Consider the following 23,129-nt stretch of genomic DNA (forward strand, 5'->3'; position numbering starts at 1 on the left):
TTCCCTCCAGATTTGTCCCCTAATTTAAAGGTTCCACTCCCTCTGTGACCGACGGGAATGTTGTCGTGACAAGGGAAGACAAGAAGATATTTAACTAAAAGGGGAAACTAGGAAGGTGTGTGTGTGGGGGGGGGGAGTGAAAAGATGACGAGGGAGGGGTTTGGAGTCTTCTGGACGCCTCCCTGAGCACTGCGTGGCACTGGAAACATCCTGTATTTTCTCCCTTTTCCCCCAGTGCTGGCTCATTCCAGGAGGTCTCAGACGCCCTTCCCACCCAGTCGGCCTGTGCCGATGGCCAGTGTCCCCCTTGGTGGATCATTCTGAGCAATGTTAGTCTGTGACACGCCTCGAGCTGCACGTCCGAAGCCCTTGCCCATCGTTGCTCCACTCCCCTGGGGCCTTTATGAGTAAAGCCAGTTAATTCGCTAATTAAGCTCCATTAAGGCAGATGCAGAGGATATGTTTGAGATGAGACCATGGGGCAGAAATCTAATTGATGGAGAGCTTGCATCACGGAGCATGTTTTTCCCTCTCTGGTGGAGTCTCCCCCGTCGTTCTGCATTATTTTTTTCCATTGCACCTTTGTTGTTTGTTCCCTGGGAACTTTGCCACCTACTCTCGGACCTGGTGTCATTCTTCAAGGGCGACTCTGACTGCGAGGCTCCTAGGCGGACAAAGCACTTAACTGGGCCTTGGCAGACCTGAGGTCCAGTCCCAGCTCTGCCTGAGACACACTGTGTATCGTTAGGCAAGTCGTTTCCTCTCTGCGTGCTTCTGTTTCCCCAGCTTGGAGCTCTCCAGCGGAGTAATGGGGATTTCCACCAGCTGGGGATCTGGCCCTAGGACTGTTGATTACAGAGCAGTTGAATGGGGAAGGGGACTGGAGTCAAGAGGGAAACTAGAGGCCAGAAGGCTCAATGTAATTGGAAGAAAGGAGAGATGACAGTGAACATGTGATGACAGGAATCTGCCCCAAGAGGGGGCTCCAACCAAAAAAAGAAAGCACATGGTCTCTGCACCCCATACTGGAGCCAGCCGTTAGGGGTCGGGCACCACTCAGGCAGCAGCCCAGAGCTGCAATTTCTGGGGGAAATATTTGAGCCAAATCAGAGGGAATTGGAGATTTACATACAACATCCCGCCCTCCCTTCCCCCCCACCCCCATCCAGGACACTTGTTTAAAAGGCCTTGCAGAGCAGTGGGATTTATTCTAACCCACGGGGGCTCTGGGGACAATCAGCAGCTCAGATCCTACAGGGGGAGCAAGTCTCGGATCAATAGCTAGGGGAGGGGCCAAATAAATCAAACCCACCTTCCCCATGGGCTCCCTGGAATAGCCGAACATTTCCAAGGCTCAGAAATAGCCTGTGAAATTCCCCTCCCCCATTTGGGCCATACACCCCCTCCCTGCCTCCCCCCGCCGGTAGTTTATTTGTCTTACGGTAGCGCCGGGAGGGAGCCTTCCTCGTGGACCAAGCCCCCCACAGTGCTAGGCGCTGTACGGACACAGAACAGAAAGATGAGGCATGCCCCAAACAGCTTGCAGCATAAGACAAGAGATGACAGGTGGCTCCAGACCGACGGGGGAGCACAAGGAAACAGCCAATACAGGTTCTGATGGGCAGGTCTCAGCTCACGGCGTTCGTTGGGGGCCTCACGGCAAAGGAGAGGGAGGTGGGCCAGGTGCCTGATTTGCTCCACAGAACAGAGGAGTCAGCGAAGGCCTGTGGAATACCCGATGCCAGTACGGGGAGCAGCTCGTCCGTCTAATGCGCTCGTCTGAAGTGGCTGGGGGCTCCAAAGCCCAGGGGACTGGCTGGCCTGAGTCAATGTGGAGGCATCTGGAGCTTCCCCAGCAAGTCTCTCCCCTGCGTGGCTCTGGTGACAGACTCCTGACAGCACCGGCCATCGCACCTGCTGGACGCTTAGGCGGCGGAGCCGAGGCAGGAAACTAAGAGCTGGTTGACACACAAACGTTGCCCTGGTATAAGTAAAATCAGGTTAGTTGGCCCAGTGCAAGGCCCTGCCTGGGCACTGCTCACAGCTGGATTATAGAGAGTTAGCCTAATTCGGTCAATGGCCCGGCCAGAGTAGGGGGCGTGGCCAGAGGCGGCAGTAAACGAGAGCGTTCAGAGGCAGCTCTAATTTATGCCAGGGGCCCTAAAGGCCAGGTTTGAACCAGGGCAGCTCCCTTGGTGAATAACCGCTGATGGCTGAAATCTGGGCAAGCCCCCAGTGTAATTTCATGTGTCTAAGGTCACGGCCCCTGGCCAAAAGTAGGGGCTTGAGTTATAGCCACAGAGGGCCTGTGGGAATGGCCTGCCGCTCACTCACCAGTTGGGGGAGGTGGGGACAGGATATTCCATTTATAACCCTCAGCACACCATCCTCCGCCCCCAGAAATCCCACGCCCGTGGGGGACGTGTGAGTATGCAAATAGCACCTTGCTTTTTTGCAGACAACAACTATAAAAAGATGCACCCCGCGGAAATGTCAGCTACGAAAAGTTCAGGATTAGCAGCAGCAGCGTAGATCATTGTGTGTGCATGTACACATGAGCACATGCATGACACACAAACACGCGTGTGTGCATGCACATGCGCTGCAGAATGATCCAGTGATCAGCACCTGCCATTTCATGGCAGGAGCTCCGGGGGGGGTTGCTAGGGAGAGTTTGCTTAGCAAATAGAACAAGGTGTGTGTGTGTGGGGGTTCTTCTCCCCCCCCCCCCCAAATCATCCTGTTTTCTTTGAAACCAGACCCCAGGCCCATTGCCCCCACCAATCCACTTGTGCTTCATCGTCCTCAGAATGAGTCACCTGACAAAGGTGCCATGGTTTTGGGGCGTGAGTCATTTCCTTTGGCTTTAGCATTGTCTTATTTTCCCCTTCCACCTTTTCCATGGAAGATCCAGCCCCGTCTCTTCCTCAGAGAGGACTGTGGACAGCAGCAAACTCATTTGGAGTTGGGGGTACCCTCATGCCCCTGGATGTAATTCTCCGTGGCACCTCACCGGAGCGTGAAACGCCAGCACTTGGAACCAGCAGCGTCTCACACTCAGTTTGCACCAGTGCAAATGGCTGTGTATGGTCCAGTGTGCTGGGGAATCAGGCCTGTATGCTAGGAAGTGCATGGGGTAGGAGGCTGAAGGCACTGTTGATACCCTGCTGGTGGACTAGTCCTGCGACAAATCTGCTACAGACCATGGTGCTTATGTAAACAACCCCCCCATCCCAGCCGCCGTGCTCAGCCCAGCTGTGCGAGATTGGCTGACAGACTCTGGGCGCGTTTACACTAGCAAAGAAGGGGCCTCCAGATCACCAAGTCTGCTAAACCATTGGAGCAAACATCTTGGGGCCAGAGCTAAGACAGGAGCCAAATTGCCCTGTCTCCTTGTGCCAGCCCCCTCCAGGGAGAGAGACACGGGGTTTGCATTTCGGGCGGTCTTTGCCCTAACATGCATCCCTGCTATGGGGCCAGAGGAACACGCCCCCTCCCAACTTGACCACGCCCTCTCTCCTTTGGTCCTCGCACGCCCTGTTCCTGCTCCACCCCCAGCCTGGCCCCTTCCGAGATGCTGCATGTGGGTGCAGGTGTCAAGGGCCTCGGGGCAACAATGAACTGGACCAACAGGTGTCGCCTTTGTCTGCACTCCAGCGCCCTCTGCTGCTGGCACCAGGGAACTTGCACCGGCCCTAGGGCTGGCGTGACTCCCTGGACCCCGCCCACGTGAGCTTGTCGAGTCAAAGCTGTGATCTTGTGGTGGGACTTTTTGCCGGACGCAGTCACGGGTTCCCAGTCAGACCCAGCACCATTGCCCCTAGGGGGGTCAGAATCCCCCAGAGCGCAGCCTGAAAAAAACCCAGCTAGAAATTCCATCAGACCCCCTGACACTGAGCGGTGAATACCCCCGACTTGCCCTTTGGTGGCTGGACTTTTGTGGACCATTCAGATAAAAAAACGGGGCCCAGAAAAATGTTTGCGTTACAGATAAGTGCGTTTCTGTGAACCAATGTGTACCAATTCCCAGAAAGAGGAAGCAGCGTCGCTATCTGCTTTAACCAAGATAATTTTAAAACATGAGCTAGATATTTCTTCTTTTGCTCAGTTTGCATTTAACGAGCTCAGCTCACTTCCTGGTGTGAATCTGAAGTAATTACTGGCTTCAGTGCAGCGACTGATTCCCTTGCACCTTGTGCCTGCTTTGGAAAGCGGGAGGAGGGGTGGGGCCCGAGACCTTAGTCTATCCAGAGATGATAAAACTGCCCTATGACCTCACAGGGTGCATTAAAGATTGTGAAGTGCTCATAACCGAGTAATGGGGGGCCATGTAAGTACCCAAGGTAGACAGGTCAAATGTTACTGCCTGGGTGTAGTAGAATTTTACCCCTTGTCCCAGCGTGAGTGACAACACAAGGTACAGGGCAAGGGGACGCCAGAGCCCTCTGCATTTTCACTGGCGTCACTGAGCTCCGACGCGGCCCACTGTGGCTTTTTAGACATGCCTCTCCAAGCGTTGGCATCCGCAGCTGAACCCGGCCTCCTTCGCTGTGGGCCTGGGACGATCTGGGGACGCTCTCTGTACAGTGTAGGAAATCGGTATGAGATGATGAGCTCTCTGGGCATATCTGTACTGAGCTGAGAACTCCATTTTGAAGGTGCAGCCTTTTCTCTGGTGTCCATTCGCATCCCTGTGGGACCAAAATTCCAGCAGAGCTGTAGTGGGCCAGGGCTGAAGTGGACCAAGGCTGGAAATAGCAGGTTGTTAATTTGGGAGTGCTCACCCATTGAAATAGAGTGTCTCGAAGCAACAGACTGGCTTCCAACCAGGAGAACTGGTTTAGAGGTTGCCTGGCATTGGCGGAAGGCTCAGATCCTCAAAGGCATCTGGTGCCAATGGGAGTTAGGCACCTAAATACCTCTGAGGATCGGGGGTCAAGTCACCCGGGATCGGGGGGTCTGGAACCACCTGAGGAGGGTGAGCAGGAAGCCACCTGACAAAGGGGGCTAAGTGTTACAAAAGGGCAGGAGCTGGCGCTGCCTTACTCAGGGCCTGTTCTTCTCCGGCTCAAGAGGAGCGAGAAGCCACCCAGCATGTAGGAGCTTGATGAGCCAGGGGACCCTGCCTACCTCCCCGAGAACAGCTGGTCCCCCCCAGACTCCGCTGAGAAGGGTGAGTGAACGGGGGGGGGGGGGGCCTGTGGGTTGGAGGTGAGGGTCTGTGGGAGCTGTACTCCCCTGTGCGTTCTCTGTTCACTGACAATGATGGGGTTAGAATCCAGGGCCCGGCGTGCGCCTCTGAGAGAGGTCAGTGGACACCCCTTTGGGTGGGGTTCTGGCAGAGGGCGTGTTAAGCAATGGCAGATGGGTCAGCACTAAGCTAGGGGCTAGACCCTGGTCGGTGGGCTCCAGCCCTCAGCAGGGGGTGGTAGACAGGGGGTCTGTGCCCCAGGGCTGTGTTCAGGCTCCAGGGGCTTAAATCATCCAGCAGCAGGGTTCCCTCCAGGGCCGGCTCCAGGCACCAGCTTGTCAAGCAGGTGCTTGGGGCGGCCACTCCGGAGAGGGGCGGCACGTCCAGCTGTTCGGCGGCAATTCGGCGGATGGTCCCTCACTCCTGCTAGGAGCGAAGGACCTCCCACCGCATTGCCGCCGCAGATCGCGATCGCGGCTTTTTTTGTTTGTTTGGCTGCTTGGGGCGGCCAAAACCCTGGAGCCGGCCCTGGTTCCCTCACAGCGATCTAGCAAGTGGCTGAGAGGGGCGCTCACCCGGGGCTGAGATGTGGCCTAATCCTGCTTTCTTTGCAAACCCCCAACTCCCATCAGTTCCAGAATCGGGGCCGGCCGTGTTTCAAACAATAAATATTACTTTATTGGATGAAATCCTGTGTATTGTACACACACACACACACCCCTCCACCCCCATTAGATTGCTCTACAGTTTTGATACTCCCAGAACCAAAACCAGTCCCCAATCTCACTAGGATTTAGACACGTGCTTAACATTATGGAGAATCAGGACCAAAGTTTGCCATCCACAAGGGAGCAGCACCACAATCAAGGCTAGGCAGCATAGTCCAGTGCCAGGCAGGGTATTAGGATTCCTGGGTTCTGTTTCCTCGCTCTGTTGCTGGCTTGATAGGCACGGTCACGTCACCTTTCTGTGCCTCAGTTTCCCGTTCTAAAATGGAGCTGTTGATATGTACCCCCACTTGCAAAGCATCTTGAGATCTACAGGAGAAAATCGCCATGGAAGGGGTGAGATTGACTGTCACCTCCTTCTTCATCAGGGGAAGATTTGGGGCAGGGTGGGAGTGGTGTACAGAGCTTTCTTCAGAAGTGACCAAAGCCTCTGTGGTTTCTCCATGTGTTGGCATCGCGCTGAGGGGCCAGGAGGCTCTGACATCGTGGGCTAGCTGGGCGGGGCCGCGCTATCAGCCGCTGTGTTCTGTTCAATCTAAGAGAAGCAAAATCCACATGAAAATGAGCTGGAAGGAAGCCAGGGAAGAGTTTAAAGGCTTCCACAGGCACTTCCCTTTCAGCACGCAGCTGCCCGTGACTTGTGGGTGCTGGGCACGGGATGGGAGCTGGCAAGAGAAGCAGAAAACCAGCCCTCCCGCCCAGGCCCAAGATTCTGGAATAATCACACATCCCGCTCTCCAGGAGCCCGACTGGCTGGGGGCAGCTGTGGAGTTTGCATCAGGACAACTCGTCTCTGGGCGCCGCTCAGAGCCTCCCCGGTGACCTGCAAACTCCTCTGCGGTTTGAGCCCAGCTAGAACAGGCCTGAGAAGTTCTTCTTCTCCTCTCACACCTGTGTTATCCCTGCTTTGGGCTGGTGGAAAGAAGAGCAGGTTCAGGCTCTCAGTGAGATGGCATGAGCAAAGGCCCTGCGGGCAGGCAGACAACTCCCCCCTCCGCTCCCAAACCAGGAAGGGGCTAACCACTGCCTGTAGTCACACTCAGCCCCACCTGCAGCCTCAGGTGTGCCAGGGCGGGGACTTCCTTGGAGGGTAGGAAAGGCTGCATCCCCTGCCCGCCAGGCAGCTGTGGGGAGACTGGTCTCCAGTGAGCCGTGGAAGTGTTTTTCATTTTCTTTGGGCTGCTCTGGCTCTCTGGACGGGATGGGCTCCTTCAGTAGCACCTGCCCCAGCCAGCAAGACTGCTGTCACCCAGGGACTGACCTCCAAGGTAAGTCACCCAGGGTGTGATGGGGAGAGGCAGCCTTTGGCGACCCCCCTTGCTAATTGGGGATTAACAACACCCAGCTCTTAATGAGCGATGGATGAAGAGTGCAAGTGTGTCATGGGGGAGGGTTAAAAACCTCTTAAATGCATCTGCTTAGCAGCTGCCCTTCATCCAGCCCTAGCTGTCTCCAAGATGGAGACGTGCCCGCAGGCTAGTCAAGTTGTCTAAGGTTTGGGTGGAGGGGATTTTGCTTTTGGGGAAGGAGTACGTGGGTGGGTGGGACAGGCATGGCAGGAGGAGAGAGACATCCAGGGAGAAAGAGAGAGACCGAGCAGGACAAAAAGCCCAGCAGACACCGCCTAGAAGTTGGGAGCAGGGTGTTTGGACACAGCAGCTGTCGGGGGTGCTGCAGGAAGTCAGAACTAAGCGTGAAGTTTTGCCATGGACGTCGGGGGCCCAGGATTTCACTCTAGTTCTTGTAGCAGCTGATGGCCAGGGGCAATTCCATCAGTCCTGGTGCTCATTATTTTCAATAAAGTAAAACCAAGGAGCAGTGACTTCTTGCCTGGCTGGGGGAAGGATCTGGGTCAGAGAGAGCTGCTTCGTTTTCCTCCGTGGTTAGTGTCTCCTTTGCCTGCAGCGTCTCCGCATGGGTCTGATTCCACGCCTGCAATACAAAATACAGCCACGGTAGATGTTCGAATAAGCCAACCCACTGCTGCCTGCCTAGGGGGTGTTCTGAAATGCTTCCCAAATGTGAATGGATGGAGCTCCGTTGCATTCTTGCTAAGCATTGTTATTCCCGTGTGGGGAAACTGAGTCACAGGTGCAGGGCTGTGGGGTAGAGCCCAGCATAGAGCCCAGGTACCTATCACGGAGCAATGTTTCCATGAGAAGTAAGGGCCATAGTTTCAATCCACTTTTGTACTGGTGCAGGGCTGCTGGAATCAAGGGAGGTATGTGGGCATGAAACTGGATTAACACAGGGGCTGAATCAGGCCCTAAATTTGAAGAAAAAAAATGGTTTAAGGCAATCTAGGAATGAAGACCCATTCGTGCGCAGGTGCTCACACTAAGGCTTTCTAAGCTGTGGGGTCATTGCATTAGAGACCCGTAAGTGGCGCTGGGGGGTGAGCGCTTTGAGATCTACGGATGCAAGCTTCTTTCCAAAGCAGGGTCTGGATCACTTACTCCTCCATTTTACAGATGAGGAAATGGAGGCCTAGCGAGGTGACTGGCTCAGGGTCCAATGGAAAGCCTGGCAGGAACAGAAGGCGGGATTCCGGACTCTCAGCCTCTTGCCCTCTCTCTGCCCCCCCATTAAACTGGGCCAGCTCAAAGAACTAGCCGGGTTCTAATCCGGGCGCGGATGGTCATTTGCTGGGTGGCAGGAGGGGGAGGGAAAATAATTTCACCGGGGCAGGAAATATCTTAGGGACCTACCTCCGGATGGGGGATAACATGGGCTGCACTGTGAACCACTTGATTGTCTTGTGAGTCAGAGTCTGCAATACAAAGCATTGGGCTGGTAATAAACCCACAAAGAAAAACCACCCAGGAAAAGCAGGTGCTCCACACCCGTTCCTGCTCAGAGCAATCAGGGGGCTCAGCCACAGCTCCTCAAAGGGATTTGGGCAGCTAACTCCCATTGAAATCAGGCCAACGGGGGTCAGGCCCTTAAATACCTTGGGGCAGGGACGGTCTGTGTTGCCTGTGTTCGTACAGCTCCTAGCATCGTGGGGTCCTGGGCCATGGCTGAGGCTCCAGGTTCTGCTGCAATAGGTGTAACTAATACATGTTTGTAGGATTTAGCCCCAACTGTGCTGAGCCATGGAAACTGGCAATGCGCAATGAACGGAAAGTGCAAAAGAAGGGAAAGGAAAATAGACCATGGTGGGGGCAGGGGGGGAATCTTGTTTGCAGTGTTGTTGTAGCCATGTTGGTCCCAGGGTATTCGAGAGACCATCCCATTGAGAGTCCATGAGATTTGTGCTTCTGAATCACTCAGGTCCAGAGCCTTAAAGATGTATGGGTGCCTAAATCCTGGTGAAATCAGGCCATCGGTGGGAGTTAGGCCCTTAAATAATTTTGAGGTTCTGGCCTTGGGCACCCCCCGATCCTCACGACTCGGATACCCCAATGATGGGCACAGCATAATGTGAATAGAACGGAAGGAGGGGAGTGAATCTTACCTGAGGATTCATCAATGGACCCGGCTCTGCTGCGGCTTTCTGAGGAACAAAACCAAAGGGCGGCGTTAAGTTAAATCACCGGGGGAATAAGTGTTTTTTTATGTTCTTCTGCATTCTCCAAAGAAAGCAGCGTGGTGGTGAGGGTGACTGAGGGAGGCAGGGAGTGGGGGGGGGGGGGGGCAAAGGGCTTTGGCAGGAAACTAAAGTGAAGTTTCAACCCTGACTCCCTTAATGAGCTGGCTAGTGTGTGAGTGCATCGTTGCTCTCTACTGGATGAGAATCAAAACTACTCCATAGTGTCATAGACCCTACACAGCTAGCCACTGATGGGGATTCTCCTGTAGCTCAGGTGGCAGGGGCCTGAGGTTTGGGAGCAGCAGGATCTAAAAATCGGACCCTGCTGGGCCCGCAGTGTGCAGCGCAAGTCCCGAAGGGCTGTGGGTGCCTGCAGCAAGGTTGCTTTCTGGCGTAGCAATGTGCAATGGCATCGTATTGCACGGGCCGTACAAGGTCATGCTGCACAGAGAATGCCACTGCGCCTCAGCCCGGCTGGCCTCCACGCGCAGTCCAGGTTTGTCTCCGTATCGGCCCCTCAAAAGAAGGACTGTCTGGTTTAAAACCAGGCAGCTGACCTGCCTAAGTCAGAGTCACCTGCTGCCTGTCACTGAAGTTAACAGGGCAGTTGAGATCAGAACTGGGCCTGGAAATTCCAGGCCCACAGCCAAGCCACACCCCGCACCTCTCTCTGTGGTCTTCCTGTACGTGAAATACAGGGTGATCAACGCAATGACCATGAACGCCGGCGGGACCCAGTACTTGATCGAGCTGAAAGCCGAGGCTCCTACAAAGGGAGGAGAAGGAATTGAGTCACAGCCAGGGACAACTCTTTAGCTGGTGTCAATCCATACAGCTCCAGGGATGGCGACAGAGCCTGGTTGATTCAGAGCAGCCCGGAAAGGTCTCCCGTTAGTTCACTGCCATAAACCCGCTTGTCACTCTGCTCTGTGCCTTATATCACCGAGAGGGCTGGCCCTTAGGTGCAGCCTCTGCCCCCAAGGAGCTTACAGTCAAAGCAGATAAAGGGCAGGAAGGGAAACTGAGGCAAGGCAGGACGTGACTTTCCCAGTGGCAGGAGTAGAACTCAGGGCTCCGGAGTCCCAGGCCAGTGCTCTAACCAGTAGGCTGTAGACCTATCTAGTGAACATGCTGAGCTGTGGGTGGGAATCATAGAATATCAGGGTTGGAAGGGACCTCAGGAGGTCATCTAGTCCAACCCCCTGCTCAAAGCAGGACCAATCCCCAAATGGCCCCTCAAGAATTGAACTCACAACCCTGGGTTTAACAGGCCAATGCTCAAACCACTGAGCTATCCCTCCCCCCTACTGAGTGCTTGCTCGGGGACACCGTGCTGGAATTCTTGCTCTCCATGCTGCGGATGGTGCAGGTGTAGTTCAGGAAGCCATTGGCCGGCTTCTGGGTGATGCGGAGAACAGGCTCTGTCGACAGAACGTGGCTCTTCCCAGGCTGGTGACGTCCCCGCCTCTTTCCTGCATAGTGCAGGTCAAGGTGACGTTGCAGATCCCCTCCCTGGAGTGGATTGCAATCACTGGCTTTGACAGCTGCCCTGCTGGGTTGACACGGGGACAATCATCATCCTTCGCTCTCCAAGCACCTCACAAAGGGAGGTCAGGATCATCCTGCCCATTGCACAGATGGGGACGCTGAGGCATGGAGCAGGGAAGTGACTTGCCCATGGTCACCCAGCAGGCCAGTGGCAGAGCTGGGGCTAGAACTCGGGTCTTCAGAGTCCCAATCCAGTGCTCTAGGCACAGGTGTGGCAGATCCAACTGCAGTGTCTGCAAATGCAGCTGCCTGTAATTGCAGTCAGGGAGTAAATCCTACGACCTAATCTTTATGATCTGTATTGGGGTGGCCCAGGACCCCCGGTGCTAGGTGCTGTACAAACAGACCAAAGAGATGGCCTCTGCCCCAGAGAGCTTGCAGTCACCTCCATTTGCAGTTTGTGGGGGATGCTAAAGGTTAACATTTTGGAAGTCACCTCAGTGACTCGGACACATAAGCAGCTTTTGGGGGACTGAGGCGCTTCGCCCTCATTGGCTTTCCAGGAGATCTAGACTCCAAGTTTTCTTGGAAACTTGTACCCAGCGTGCCTAGAAGCGACACGGCACCAGCAGGACAGAGAGCTCCTTTCAAGAAACTGTAGCTTGGCTAATAAACCAGCCCTGGGAAGGGAAGGGTTAGTATGAAAGTCTGTGTTGAGTGGCGCTTTGGTGGGGAGGAGAGTACACGCTGCGTGGATGGACCTAGTTCTGGAATGGGGGAGATGCTGCTACTCTCTCTCTCTCTCAATACAGCTTCGTTTCTCCTTTGCTGTGTCTTTGACCCAGGCTGTGTGCTGAGCAGAGGTTTTCCTTGAGCTGCTCTTGGCTCCTCCGATGCCTGTGTGGCTACAGTTACACCCAGTTCAAATTTCTGAGTCATTCAAACTATTTCCCAACCTGCTGGAGTCTGCCACGTCCCCTTTGGCAAGAAATCCCTGGGTTCATCTGAGTGGATTCACTCATGGGTAACAGCTCAGCGAGGGGAGTGGGGGCTCGCCCTGAAGGCGGTTGGCAGAGCTCTCTGCTCAAGACTTACTGGTTTTGTGCCCAGGGGTGTCCTGTACTGGGATGAGAACTGTTGTGTTGGGCGTTGTGGGTCCTCCTGTGGAGGTGGCTGTGTTTGTAGTGCCCCATGTTGCATTTCGGTCTGTTCTCTCTGCTGTCCAGGTGAAGTAGCTCGCGGTTCCTCCGACAGGCCCACTTTGCCCCGGGTCCTTGGACGATTGTCCTTGTTCTGCTGCTCTGGCAACTGCAAAAATTGCGACAGGTTTTATTTTTAAATGAAAAATGGCACATTAGCACTTCATAGACACAGCACTTCAATGCCTACATGAGTGGGGTGCTAGTCCATGAACAGGGCTCCCGGTAATACAACAATACAGATAATTAATATTAATTGCCAACCCAAGCGCTTAAAAACCAGGAGGCAAGCTCCCAAAAATCAACACAACTTATTTAAATCTCATATTTTTCAGCTAGTAATTAATATACAATTCTCTCTGTTTGCCTCCTGATTTCTGGGCCTCTAAGGTGCAATTGCTTTATGTTTTCAAGCTTTTCGCTTTCTAACCCTGCAGGATAGAAATATGTGGTGTGACAAAGTTCCTCCTCTGTCTTGGTGGGTTCTGCGCTTATTGGCAGATTTTCTTGCCTCAGAGATTCACCATGTGGGTTGGGGAACAGCCCAGAGACCTTCCCCTCTGGAAGAACCCACAGTCCAGGTCAATTGGGAGGTTTGGGGGGAACCCAGGCCCACCCTCTACTCCGGGTTCCAGCCCAGGGCCCTGTGGACTGCAGCTGTCTATAGTGCCTCCTGTAACAGCTGCATGACAGCTACAACTCCCTGGGCTACTTCCCCATGGGCTCCTCCAAACACCTTCCTTATTCTCACCACAGGACCTTCCTCCTGGTGTCTGATACACTTGTGCTCCTCAGTCCTCCAGCAACACTCACTCTCAGCTCCTTGCACCTCTTACTCCCAGCTCCTCACACTCACACCACAAACTGAAGTGAGCTCCTTTTAAAACTCAGGTGCCCTGATTAGCCTGCCTTAATTGATTCTAGCAGCTTCTTCTTAATTGGCTCCAGGTGTCCTAATTAGCCTGCCTGCCTTAACTGGTTCTAGCAGGTTCCTGTTTACTCTAGTGTATCCCCTGCTCTGGTCACTCAGGGAACAGAAAACTACTCATCCAGTGACCAGTATATTTGCCCTCTACCAGACTCCTGTACCCCACTGGTCTGGGTCTGTCACAGTGGTTTGTTTGTTTGTTAAACAAATAAAGGAAGTGGAGATTATTATCTAATCACAGGATTCCAGGAGTAGGCGCTTTGAAAAACACCAAACACTGTGAACAGAGCTGGGCAAAAATATGTCAGTGAATGGTAAATTTGCCCCCCAACATTTTTTTTTTCAGGGAACCAAAACTATTTGCAAATTTGGGTCAAATTCAGCAAATAGTTTGTACAGGAAAAAAATAATTGCTTTTTTGGAGGGTGTGAAGGGGAAATGTCAAATCAAACCATGTTGATTCAAATCAACATTTTCAAAACATTTCATTTGACCCAAACTAATTTTTTTTTGTTTGTTTGTTTCAGCGAGGGGAAGAACAACAACAAAAATATTCAGTTTTGGTTCAAAGCGAACTGACTTTTTAGATTTTTGGTTTGGTCACTGAACTGAAAAAATCAGTTATTTGCCCAGCTCCAATTGTGAGACTCACGATTCAATCACAAGAGTTGGCAATATTGGGACTAATCCAGACCTGGCCTATGTCGGTGCTGCTCCAACCAGGAGTGGCTCCAGGCACCCGTGCAGCAAGCGCATGTCTGGGGCGGCAAGCCGCGGGGGGCGGTGTGCGGGTCGCTGTGAGGGCGGCAGTCAGGCTGCCTTCGGCGGCGTGCCTGTGGGAGGTCCGCCGGTCCCGTGGCTTAGGTGGCAATTCGGCGGCGGGTACACCGAAGCCGCGGGACTGGCAGATCACCTGCAGAAACGCCGTTGAATCTGCGTGACCCCCCGCAGGTATGCCGCCGAAGGCGGCCTGACTGCCGTGCTTGGGGCGGCAAAAAAAACATAGAGCCACCCCTGGCTCCAACTGAGATCAATGAAACTGTATCAGCTAACGCCCGCTCTGCCTTTACCCCTCTCTCTTCTGCGTAAAATACACGTTGCCATTTAGCAGGCCAGATTCTCTCATCTGATCCTGACTCTCTGCTCCACTCAGGCAGCACCGATTCCTTTGTGACCTCAAAGCATCACAACAATAATCTAAAAGGTAAAACAAAATCTAATAATGAACGTATACAGGTCTCATTGAAAGGTGACGATGTTGACTAGAAAGGTCACCAGCTCTAGCATCATCTTGTTCATCATTCTGATCGCTGACGAGAGTGTGCAGGAGACCACAGTTTTCATTGCCTTGGTGTGTACACAGGCAAATTGTTCTGGCTACAGACACAGCTGATTGTGCGGCTACTAGGGTTACCATATTTAGTGCCTCCGAAAGGAGGACACTTTAAAGGGGCCCCCGCCCCCAGCCCCGCCCCCGCGCCTGCCCCAACCCCGCCCCCTCCCCAAAGTCTCCGCCCCCTCCCCTGCTTCCCGCGAACATTTGAGTCGCGGGAAGCCTGAAGCAGGTAAAGGGGGGTGTGGGGGGGAGGGGGAGGAGGCGCGGCCCACCCCCGGCACCGCAGGTCCCCAGCCCGTCCCCCGAGCCCCCGGCCCGGCACCCAGTCCCCGGCCGGGCCCGGCACCGGGCCCCCCCGAGCACCGCCGGCCGAGCCCCCGGCCCAGCACCCGGCCCGGCACCCGGCCACCTCGAGCACCGCCGGCACCCGACCCGGCACCCGACCCGCCGGCCGAGCCCCCCGGTCCGGCCCGGCACCCGAGCCCCCGGCCTGGCACCCGGCCCCCCCCGAGCACCGCCGGCCGAGCCCCCGGCCCAGCACCCGGCCCGGCACCCGAGCCGCCGGCTGAGCCCCCCGGCCCGGCCCGGCCCCGGGTCCCCCCGAGCACCGCCGGCCGAGCCCCCGGCCCGGCCCGGCACTGCCGGCCAGGCCCCCCGAGCACCGCCGGCCGAGCCCCCGGCCCGGCCCGGCACTGCCGGCCAGGCCCCCCGAGCCCCCGGCCCGGCCCCGGGCCCCCCCGAGCACCGCCGGCCGAGCCCCCAGCCCAGCACTGCCAGCCAGGCCCCCCGAGCCCCCGGCCCCGCACCGGGCCCCCCCGAGCACCGCCGGCCGAGCCCCCGGCCCGGCCCAGCACCCGAGCCCCCGGCCCGGCACCCGGCCCCCCCGAGCACCGCCGGCCGAGCCCCCGGCCCAGCACCCGGCCCGGCTCCCGAGCCGCCGGCGGAGCGGCCCAGCCCGGCCCTGGGCCCCCCCGAGCACCACCGGCCGAGCCCCCGGCCCGGCACTGCCGGCCAGGCCCCCCGAGCCCCCGCCCCGGGCCCCCCCGAGCACCGCTGGCCGAGCCCCCGGCCCGGCACTGCCGGCCAGGCCCCCCGAGCCCCCGGCCCGGCACCGGGCCCCCCCGAGCACTGCCGGCCGAGCTCCCGAGCCCCCGGCCCGGCACCCGCGCCGCCGACCGCATGTCCGATTTTCCCGGACATGTCCGGCTTTTTGGGATTTCCCCCCGGACGGGGATTTGGAGCCCAAAAAGCCGGACATGTCCGGGAAAATCCGGACGTATGGTAACCCTAGCGGCTACCCCTTCTGATAGAGGCACAAATAAGGGCTTGTAGAAGCTCAGATCTCACTGGGCCCTTGAAGGACACAGGAAGTCGTTCATCAATCATTCACATTTTTCCATCCCTGTGGCAATGGTGATCCAACATCCGGTGTCTCAATATACAAAGACATCCAACTCTGTGTTTGCCAAGATGCTCTTATGACATGTTCTTCAAGACTGTCCACATGGTGGGCGTTTGCCCAGTGACTTGTCAAGGGCTAGATTGAGGGGCAAGCAGTTGAGGTCTCTGGGGGTCTCCTTTTCTTTCTCACTCTGGACGTACGACACTGCTGCCAACTTCCTTACTGCAGAAATTGCAGCTTGTCCATCAATCTCTGAAGGATCTCTGAAGTGGTATGCTCCCTTCGTGCTGACAATATTAAACACAGATTTTTCCCCCTCAATACCAGATAGGGATGACACAGAGTCACATCCTATGAATACGTGTGAAGCCAGGAAGTACGTTGCAGAAGTCAGGAGTGAGTGTGTCGCAGATTGCATGCATGGAGACAGAGGGATGCTTGTCAGTTGTGCTTATCTGGCCCCCATCGCTGTAGGTTGTGCCTCGCAATCCTTAACATAGTTATCCTTGCAACACCCCTGTGAGGCAGGGCAGACCTATTATCCTTATTGTACACATGGGGAAACTGAGTCACAGAGCCTGGTGGCCCAATGGGCAGTGGCGCTGGAACGCTTTTTATAGTGGGGGTGCTGAAAGCCAGCAAAATGATCCCAAAACACTTTACCTCGCGCCCCCACCCCTCAGAGTGGGTGTTGGGAGCAGGGCCATGTCTCCAGGAGGTGGAGACACAGACGGGGTAAAGGGGCCGAGGCTGGGGCCATGGCTGGGGGCAGGCGCGGGGCCAGTAGCCTGCATGCAGGGCTGGCAGCTGGGACCCTGGGCATGGGGCCAGTAGCCAGGACCCCACATAAAACCTGGGGGTGCTGCAGCAGCCCTCCACCCCTACTGCCCATGCCAATAGGCGTTAGATACCGAAATACCTCTGAGGATCAGAGTCTAAGTGACTTGCCCAAAGTCCTGCAGCAAGTCTGTGGTAGAGCAGTAGGGTGACCAGACAGCAAGTGTGAAAAATCAGGACGGGGTGGGGGGTAATAAAAGCCTATATAAGAAAAAGACCCAAAAATTGGGACTGTCCCTATAAAATCGGGACATCTGGTCACCCTATAGAGCAGGCACTTGAATCCTCTTGTATCTAGGCCAGTATTTCTCAACCTTTTTGATACCATGGACTGGTTGCTGCCTTCTTAACCTGCGTCAGGGAGATCTCAGGGACTGGCGCCAGTCCACAGACTGGTCATTGAGAAACACTCTCCTAGGCTACCTGCTAGTTGAGATCCCCGAGAGAGCACGGAGGAGTTACCAGCTGCTGCGGCGTTGGTATGGACGTTGCTCTGTCTCCAACCCCCTCTCTTGGCCCCAGTCCTGTGCAATCCATCTGCCTACCTACTCAATCTAATCTAACATGGTACAGGACCGGCTGGTCCTGATCCTGTGAGCTGGTGCATGCGCTAATCTCTTTGGGCCTGGGCACACTAGGATGAAAAGAGTTTTCTTTAAAACGTGTTCGAAAATGCCCCCATTTAATCCTGGTGTGCACAGGCCCCTAGTAGAAATGAATCGGAATGCGAGACTGAAAGCCTTGATTGTCACTGCTCAGAAATATTCCAGGTGCTCCGTGCAGAGAGATGGTTGCATACAAAAGGAAGGGGGAGTGGGTGATTAACATGCACAATCCGAAGTAACCAGGTCAGGCTATTGAGACTAACAGCTTGATGGACCTTTCTCTTATCCCAAGTCTCAGGGGGTCGCCGTGTGAGTCTGCAACCACAAAAACAACAAGGAGTCTGGTGGCACCTTAAAAACGAACAGATTTATTTGAGCATACGCTTTCGTGGGGAAAAAAACCCACTTCTTCAGATGCACGTCTTAAACCCACTTCTTCAGATGCACGTCTTAAACCCACTTCTTCCTTTATCCCAGTGTCAATCAGAGGTGACTCCATAAAAGGCACTCATGGGTGCAAATGGAGAAGTAACTGCACAAAGCTGGTCTGAGTGGAGAATTGGGCCCTGCATCTGTTCCCAGGATCTGAGAAATCCCTCCCCCCTCCCCCCAGTCTAAGGGAATATTATCCAGAAGCTTTTCTGCAGAGCTCATCCCTGCAGGGGCTAAGCCTTTGCATATGAAGTGCTAATATTCCTTTAAAGACATGGTAATGCCAGGCAATCTGGGGGTCTGCATTGCAAAGCAGGGAGGTTTGAAAGAATTGCCTGCATTCATTAGCTTCCCATTCAAGCGGATGCCTCATGCAGGTTTCTGACATTCCCTCGCCCCTTGGGATAGTAACCAGCTCTAAGGCTCTGGTTCTCGGGGCTGCGGACCCCCAGGGAGCCGCAGTCTAGGCCTAAGATTTCCAAAGGGGTCTGCGCCTCCCTTTGACATTTTTTAGAGGTCTACAAATGAAAGAAGGTTGAAAACCACTGCTCTAAGGGACAGAACGTCACGGCACCCATCTTTGAGCCTGAACTCCGTTCCCCGCACTCCCATAGGTGAAAACAGGGGTTACAGTCTGCCTGGGAACTCTACATTTCCACCTGTCCTGCAGGAGAAAAGAGCCGTTTGGATGGGAACTCGGGACTTGAGCATCAAGCCTGGTGCTGGAGGGATGGGCACGCCAAGGACCACGGGCTTTGGGGTGCATTTGACTGGCTGACCAGCTCTCTGAGCTATAACGGTGTCCCGCCCTCAGAGCACACGCAGCCAACGAATGCTCTACACCGAGTGTCTGGTTGGCTGCACGTGGGCCGTTGTGGGCGGAGCTCTTTGGGAAGCTGAGAACACGTGTCTCGAACGGTCCCCTGGGAGCCATCTTGGCGGCATCAAGTGGGTGTCACTGTAATTCCGACCCCTGCGAGCGTCCCGTAATGAGCCCGCAACAGAGGGCGAGGAGATGAGATTCCTACTCGCTCAAAGGGCAGATACAAGCGGGCAACAATTCGGAGTCATTAAAGGAACGAAGTGACGCTAATGACCCAGCTTGACCTCACCCGACATGCAGCTGCAAGCTAAGGCTTTGTCTTAGCTCCCCCCTCCGCCCCAAAGGCCCTCCACAGGGGTCGGGGCAGGGTGTACATACTAACCCTAACTACCTGCCTTGTGCCTGCTCTCCACTAGGAGAGCGATCTCGATGTGAAAACCCATCCGGCCGCAGCAGTGAAGGCAAAGCCTATGGAATGTGGAGCAACGGGGTGACCCTGGAGAGTCCAGGCCCGGGGGGCTGGCGGGGGGGAGGGAGGGCTGGTCCCGTCCCATGTCAGTCCTGCTTGGGCACAGGACTGGCGTATCTGGCTTGTGACTTGTGCCCCAGGCTGTGTGCTCTCTCCCTGCTGTTTGAGGGAACCAGGACTTTGTGCCTGTCTGACAAAATCCTTGGTGCCCCTCTGTTTACAATTCCTCCTCCTCAGCGAGGTCCGACACTTCCTTTTTGATCAACCAAAGCGAGCAGCAGAGCGCCTCCGTGGGAATTAGAATCAAGGCCTGTAAGCTGGATTAACCTCTCCACTGCCGCCACAGCACCAACGGACGCTCCCTGCAGCTTAGCGAGTGCAGCGGCCCCCTAGGAGGGACCGACCACATCTCTGACTGACAGGAAGCGCCTGTTGGGTGAAGCAGCTGTTGCCCAACACCTGCTCGAGCAACCCTCCTAGAAGCATGGCGCTGAAGTGATGTTGAGCAACGCTTCCCCCAGAGCTCATGCGAAAACAAGGGGAGCATCGAGCGGTTACTTTGCTGCCTCACGGTGACGGATAGAAACAGCAGGACCCCGAGCCGCCTCAGACTGACCCTCCCAGGTGGTTGGGAAACTCGCCCGCTGCCCCCGACTCAGCTCTGCGAGTGTGCAGCGATATCTAGAATGTCGGCGCATAGCCAGGGATGGCTCAGCGTCCGGGAGAAACAGGCCCGAGGTCAGGGGATGGAAATCAGTGGCAGGGAGACTTAAAGCAAAGTGGTTGTTTATTTGTGTAACCGTCGCATTTAGGAGCCCCAGCCACGGAGCAGGACCCCGTGGCGCCAGGTGCTGTACAAATACGCAGCAAGCAAAGACAAGCCCCTTCCCCAAAGGGCTGACAATCAAAGTACAGATAAGAGACGGGGAGCACCAGGAAACAGTGAGACAACAGCCATCACCCTGATAAGCTGGGGTCTCGGCTCACCAGCAGCCTAGCCATTGTCCTGCTCTTTGTATAGGCATCCCGGCAAAGGAGACGTGTAGGCCAAGTGGCAGGAAATGTTGTCTGAGTTTTTCACTCTGATTAGCTAATTCGGAATAAAAGAGCAGCCAACACACAAACTCTTCATTCGACCTGTGTTAGCTGCACAGGTTCAACCCCAGGCTGCTCTCTAGGCTTGAACTCGCGCTGCTAACCCAAGTTAGACGCCGAGCTGCCTTATCTCCACTGCTGTTTGAACCCGGTTTAGCTAACCTGAGTTAAACTCACACTTCTTTTTGTAGCGTAGACGTGCCCCAGTGTAGCCAATCTGTGAACTCCCTGCTGCAGGAGAATCCAATACTCTGGATTATACAAAGGGCTAACGCTGGATAATTAACCAACAGAGACACTTGTCGTTTTCTGTGCTAAAAGACTAATTCAATCTTGTTTTAAGGCATCAGTTTATGGCTCTAGGGGTCAGAAAAGAAATCCCAGTAGCCAACCACACCTACAGCTTTGCCCAGCTGTATTATGGGGAGTTTTCAAATTCTTCTACGGCATCATGCAGAGGAAGGGCCCCGGGTGTGGGGGACCAGTGGCAGAGCACCACTTGTATGGTGTTCCTGGACCTTGTCCAGGGTAGGGTTACCAGAAAGCAAGTGTGAAAAAACGGGACAGAGGGTGGAGGGTAATAGGCGCCTATATAAGAAAAAGTCCCCCAAAAGGGGACTGTCCCTTTAAAAATGGGACATCTGGTCACCCTAGCCCAGGGTCACAAACCAGTCAGTGACCAAGTTGAGACCATCACTCAGCTCCTTACTGTGACTACTGGACCACGCTCGTCCTATCCCACACAGACCAGTGGAGCTCTGTAGCCCAGTTTCCAACTCCCCTCTTTCTAATGATTAGACGACCTGCCCTTCCCAGAGCTGGGACCAGAAGCCAGGAGTCCTGCTTCCATTCCCCTGCCCTAGCCACTAAGCCAGATTCACCCTCCGGGGGTTTTGCTTTCGCCTGATGCTCTGTTATGTTATAAAAGCCCCCTAGCCTTGCAGAGGCTGTGAGCGTCAGCTACATCCGTAAGCACAGATCTCTCCTCTCGCAGGTGCAGCCAGGGCCACTGAAGCCCACTAGAAATAAAACAGTCCCCGATCCTCACCCCCAGTCCCTGACTCTGGACTCACCGGTTCCAGCACACAGCACCGAGATCCAAACCCACCACACGCTTCTGTCTTTTGGCACCATTCTCTGAAACTCAACCACATGCAGCTGAATTCGCAAGCTCTTCCTTCTCCAGCTTCCTCTTGGGGAATTAAACAATGTGCAAGAAATCCATGTAGCAATCTGGGTGATGAATAAGAAACAAGTTGCGTTCTGGGCTTCTGGTTTAAAGCTGGAGCGGATAGTTTGAGAAAGGTGGCTTTATTCAATTGCAATGTCTCACTGATTGTGTTTATCACAGTAGTACTGAAGGACCTGCTGAAAGCAAGGGAGGGCAGGGTGCTTGGAGCTGTACAAATACAGGGTTGCAGACAGTTCCTGTCCTGAAAATCTTATAATCTAAATAGGCAACACAACAGGGGTGGGGGCTAAAACATTCCAACAGCGATCAGGGTGATGGGGGTACATGTCATGTTGGTCCTCCCATTTTGGGGGGAGTGGGGTTTAGTAGTTCCATTAGCTAAATGGAAAGACGTGGGATGGGAGAAGGTGGGGTGAACAGAGCAGGGAGAAGAGGGATGAGGGGAAGGAGGGATGGATGTGGAGCTGCCTGGTAATAATTCATGAATACAGCTGCCCTTTTGTGTTCCGAGCGGCTAGTCAGATTTCAGGGCCCCTGGGGCTGTGCCGGTGGGAAGTAGAAAGTGATGGAGTCTGGTATCTTGTCTGATGCTGTCTTGTTTGTTTTGTTACAGGGAAATGCAGGAGGAACCGAGAACGAAAGGGGCAGTTTCTGAGCTCGCAGCCCCAAGTCGCTGTAGCCAACACCAGCCCCAACAGCTGTCCAGCTTTCTCCAGGGTGTGTCTGTGCTCTCGGGCTACGGCTTGGCTTTCTGGCTTCTTGCCTCCGCCTCGCTGCTGCGTGTGATTTACACACACCTGCTCCCCACTCAGGCCAGACTCCTGGGTGGGATCAAAACCCCCTTTCCCCTTGCCGGGGGAGGGAGGCGGTTCTGATTAACCCAGCCTGACAGTTCTGTTAATTGAAGGGTGCGTTCATGCCCAGTCTCAGAGCCCACGACCGTCAAAGCAGTCACCAGGGCCCCTAGCATAAACTGCTGTACACCGGCCTGGCGATTGGGATGTTACTGTAGGAATAGATTGGGTTAACTCTAGAGTGGGCTGACTGGGGAAACAGGCAGGACGGAAAGGAGCGGCTCCAGGTAAGCGCCCGCTTGGCCAGCACTTGAGTTGGCAAAGGACAGCGCCGGACCTATGGGCTCTCAGGGCTTCGGCTCAGCCTACAGGGTCTGTCTTGAAAGTCCACAGGCCGGGAACACCGAAGAACAAAAGAACTAGAGCAGGATTTAAAAGAGACCCGCTCAAGTGTGTGTATGCAGGGGGCTAAACGGGGGGGTGGGTATTTGAGGGAACCAGACTGGGACATGACCCTGCTGGGCCTGCCTAGGTCGCTAGCAGGGGATGGTGAGACTGTAGGGGAGGAGCTGGCTGGAGACTGTCTTTAAAAGTCCTCTCTCTCTAAAAGCTTTGTTCCTACTGCGAAGATAACTAGCGCTGTTGTCTGCAGAAGGCTGTCTGGTTGCTGTACACCGGTCACAGATTCCCAAAGGGAAGAACTGCCCATGCCGAACGTGGTCACACCTTCAGGATGCCGGGGGGAGGAGGGGGGGGAAAGGGGGATGTAGCCCAGGGCTCGGGGTAGGCTTGGGAGAATTGTGGCATTGCGTGCCAGGAGAAGTAAAGGCAGGAGGGCTGACGCCTGAGGGGATGCACGCAGAGACCATGTTACCCGCACAAAATTCTCTGTTACTCACACTCTAGGGCACCCACCCGTACCCTGTTCCTAGAGCTCAGGGGTCACCTGCAGGTTTACAGGACCTTTTACCGGTGAAAGAACCTTACACAGTAATATCCTTATCCTTATTTATTAACAATCCCACAAACAGACGCACACGCTACACACACCATGCTCACCGCTCCCAATAAGACAGAT

General features: G+C 55.0%; 1 protein-coding gene across 2 annotated transcripts; it reads right to left on the reverse strand.

Moving 5' to 3' along the window:
* Positions 1 to 5,954: 5,954 nt before the first annotated feature.
* Positions 5,955 to 21,203, reverse strand: LOC128827049 (uncharacterized). Of its 2 annotated transcripts, XM_054010748.1 has the most exons (7): positions 21,139 to 21,203; positions 12,035 to 12,247; positions 10,116 to 10,217; positions 9,377 to 9,415; positions 8,628 to 8,689; positions 7,750 to 7,851; positions 5,955 to 6,454 (listed from the first exon to the last, which is right to left on the reverse strand). In XM_054010748.1, exons 1-7 carry the CDS (start codon positions 21,197 to 21,199, stop codon positions 6,410 to 6,412), a joined length of 624 nt encoding a protein of 207 aa, XP_053866723.1. In that variant the 5' UTR covers positions 21,200 to 21,203; the 3' UTR covers positions 5,955 to 6,409. The 2 variants fall into 2 exon arrangements, with proteins under 2 accessions (XP_053866723.1, XP_053866724.1); XM_054010749.1 differs by lacking the exon at positions 10,116 to 10,217.
* Positions 21,204 to 23,129: the final 1,926 nt, after the last annotated feature.

Source organism: Malaclemys terrapin, chromosome 21 (assembly GCF_027887155.1).
Source record: "Malaclemys terrapin pileata isolate rMalTer1 chromosome 21, rMalTer1.hap1, whole genome shotgun sequence".
Taxonomy (NCBI): Eukaryota; Metazoa; Chordata; order Testudines; family Emydidae; genus Malaclemys; species Malaclemys terrapin.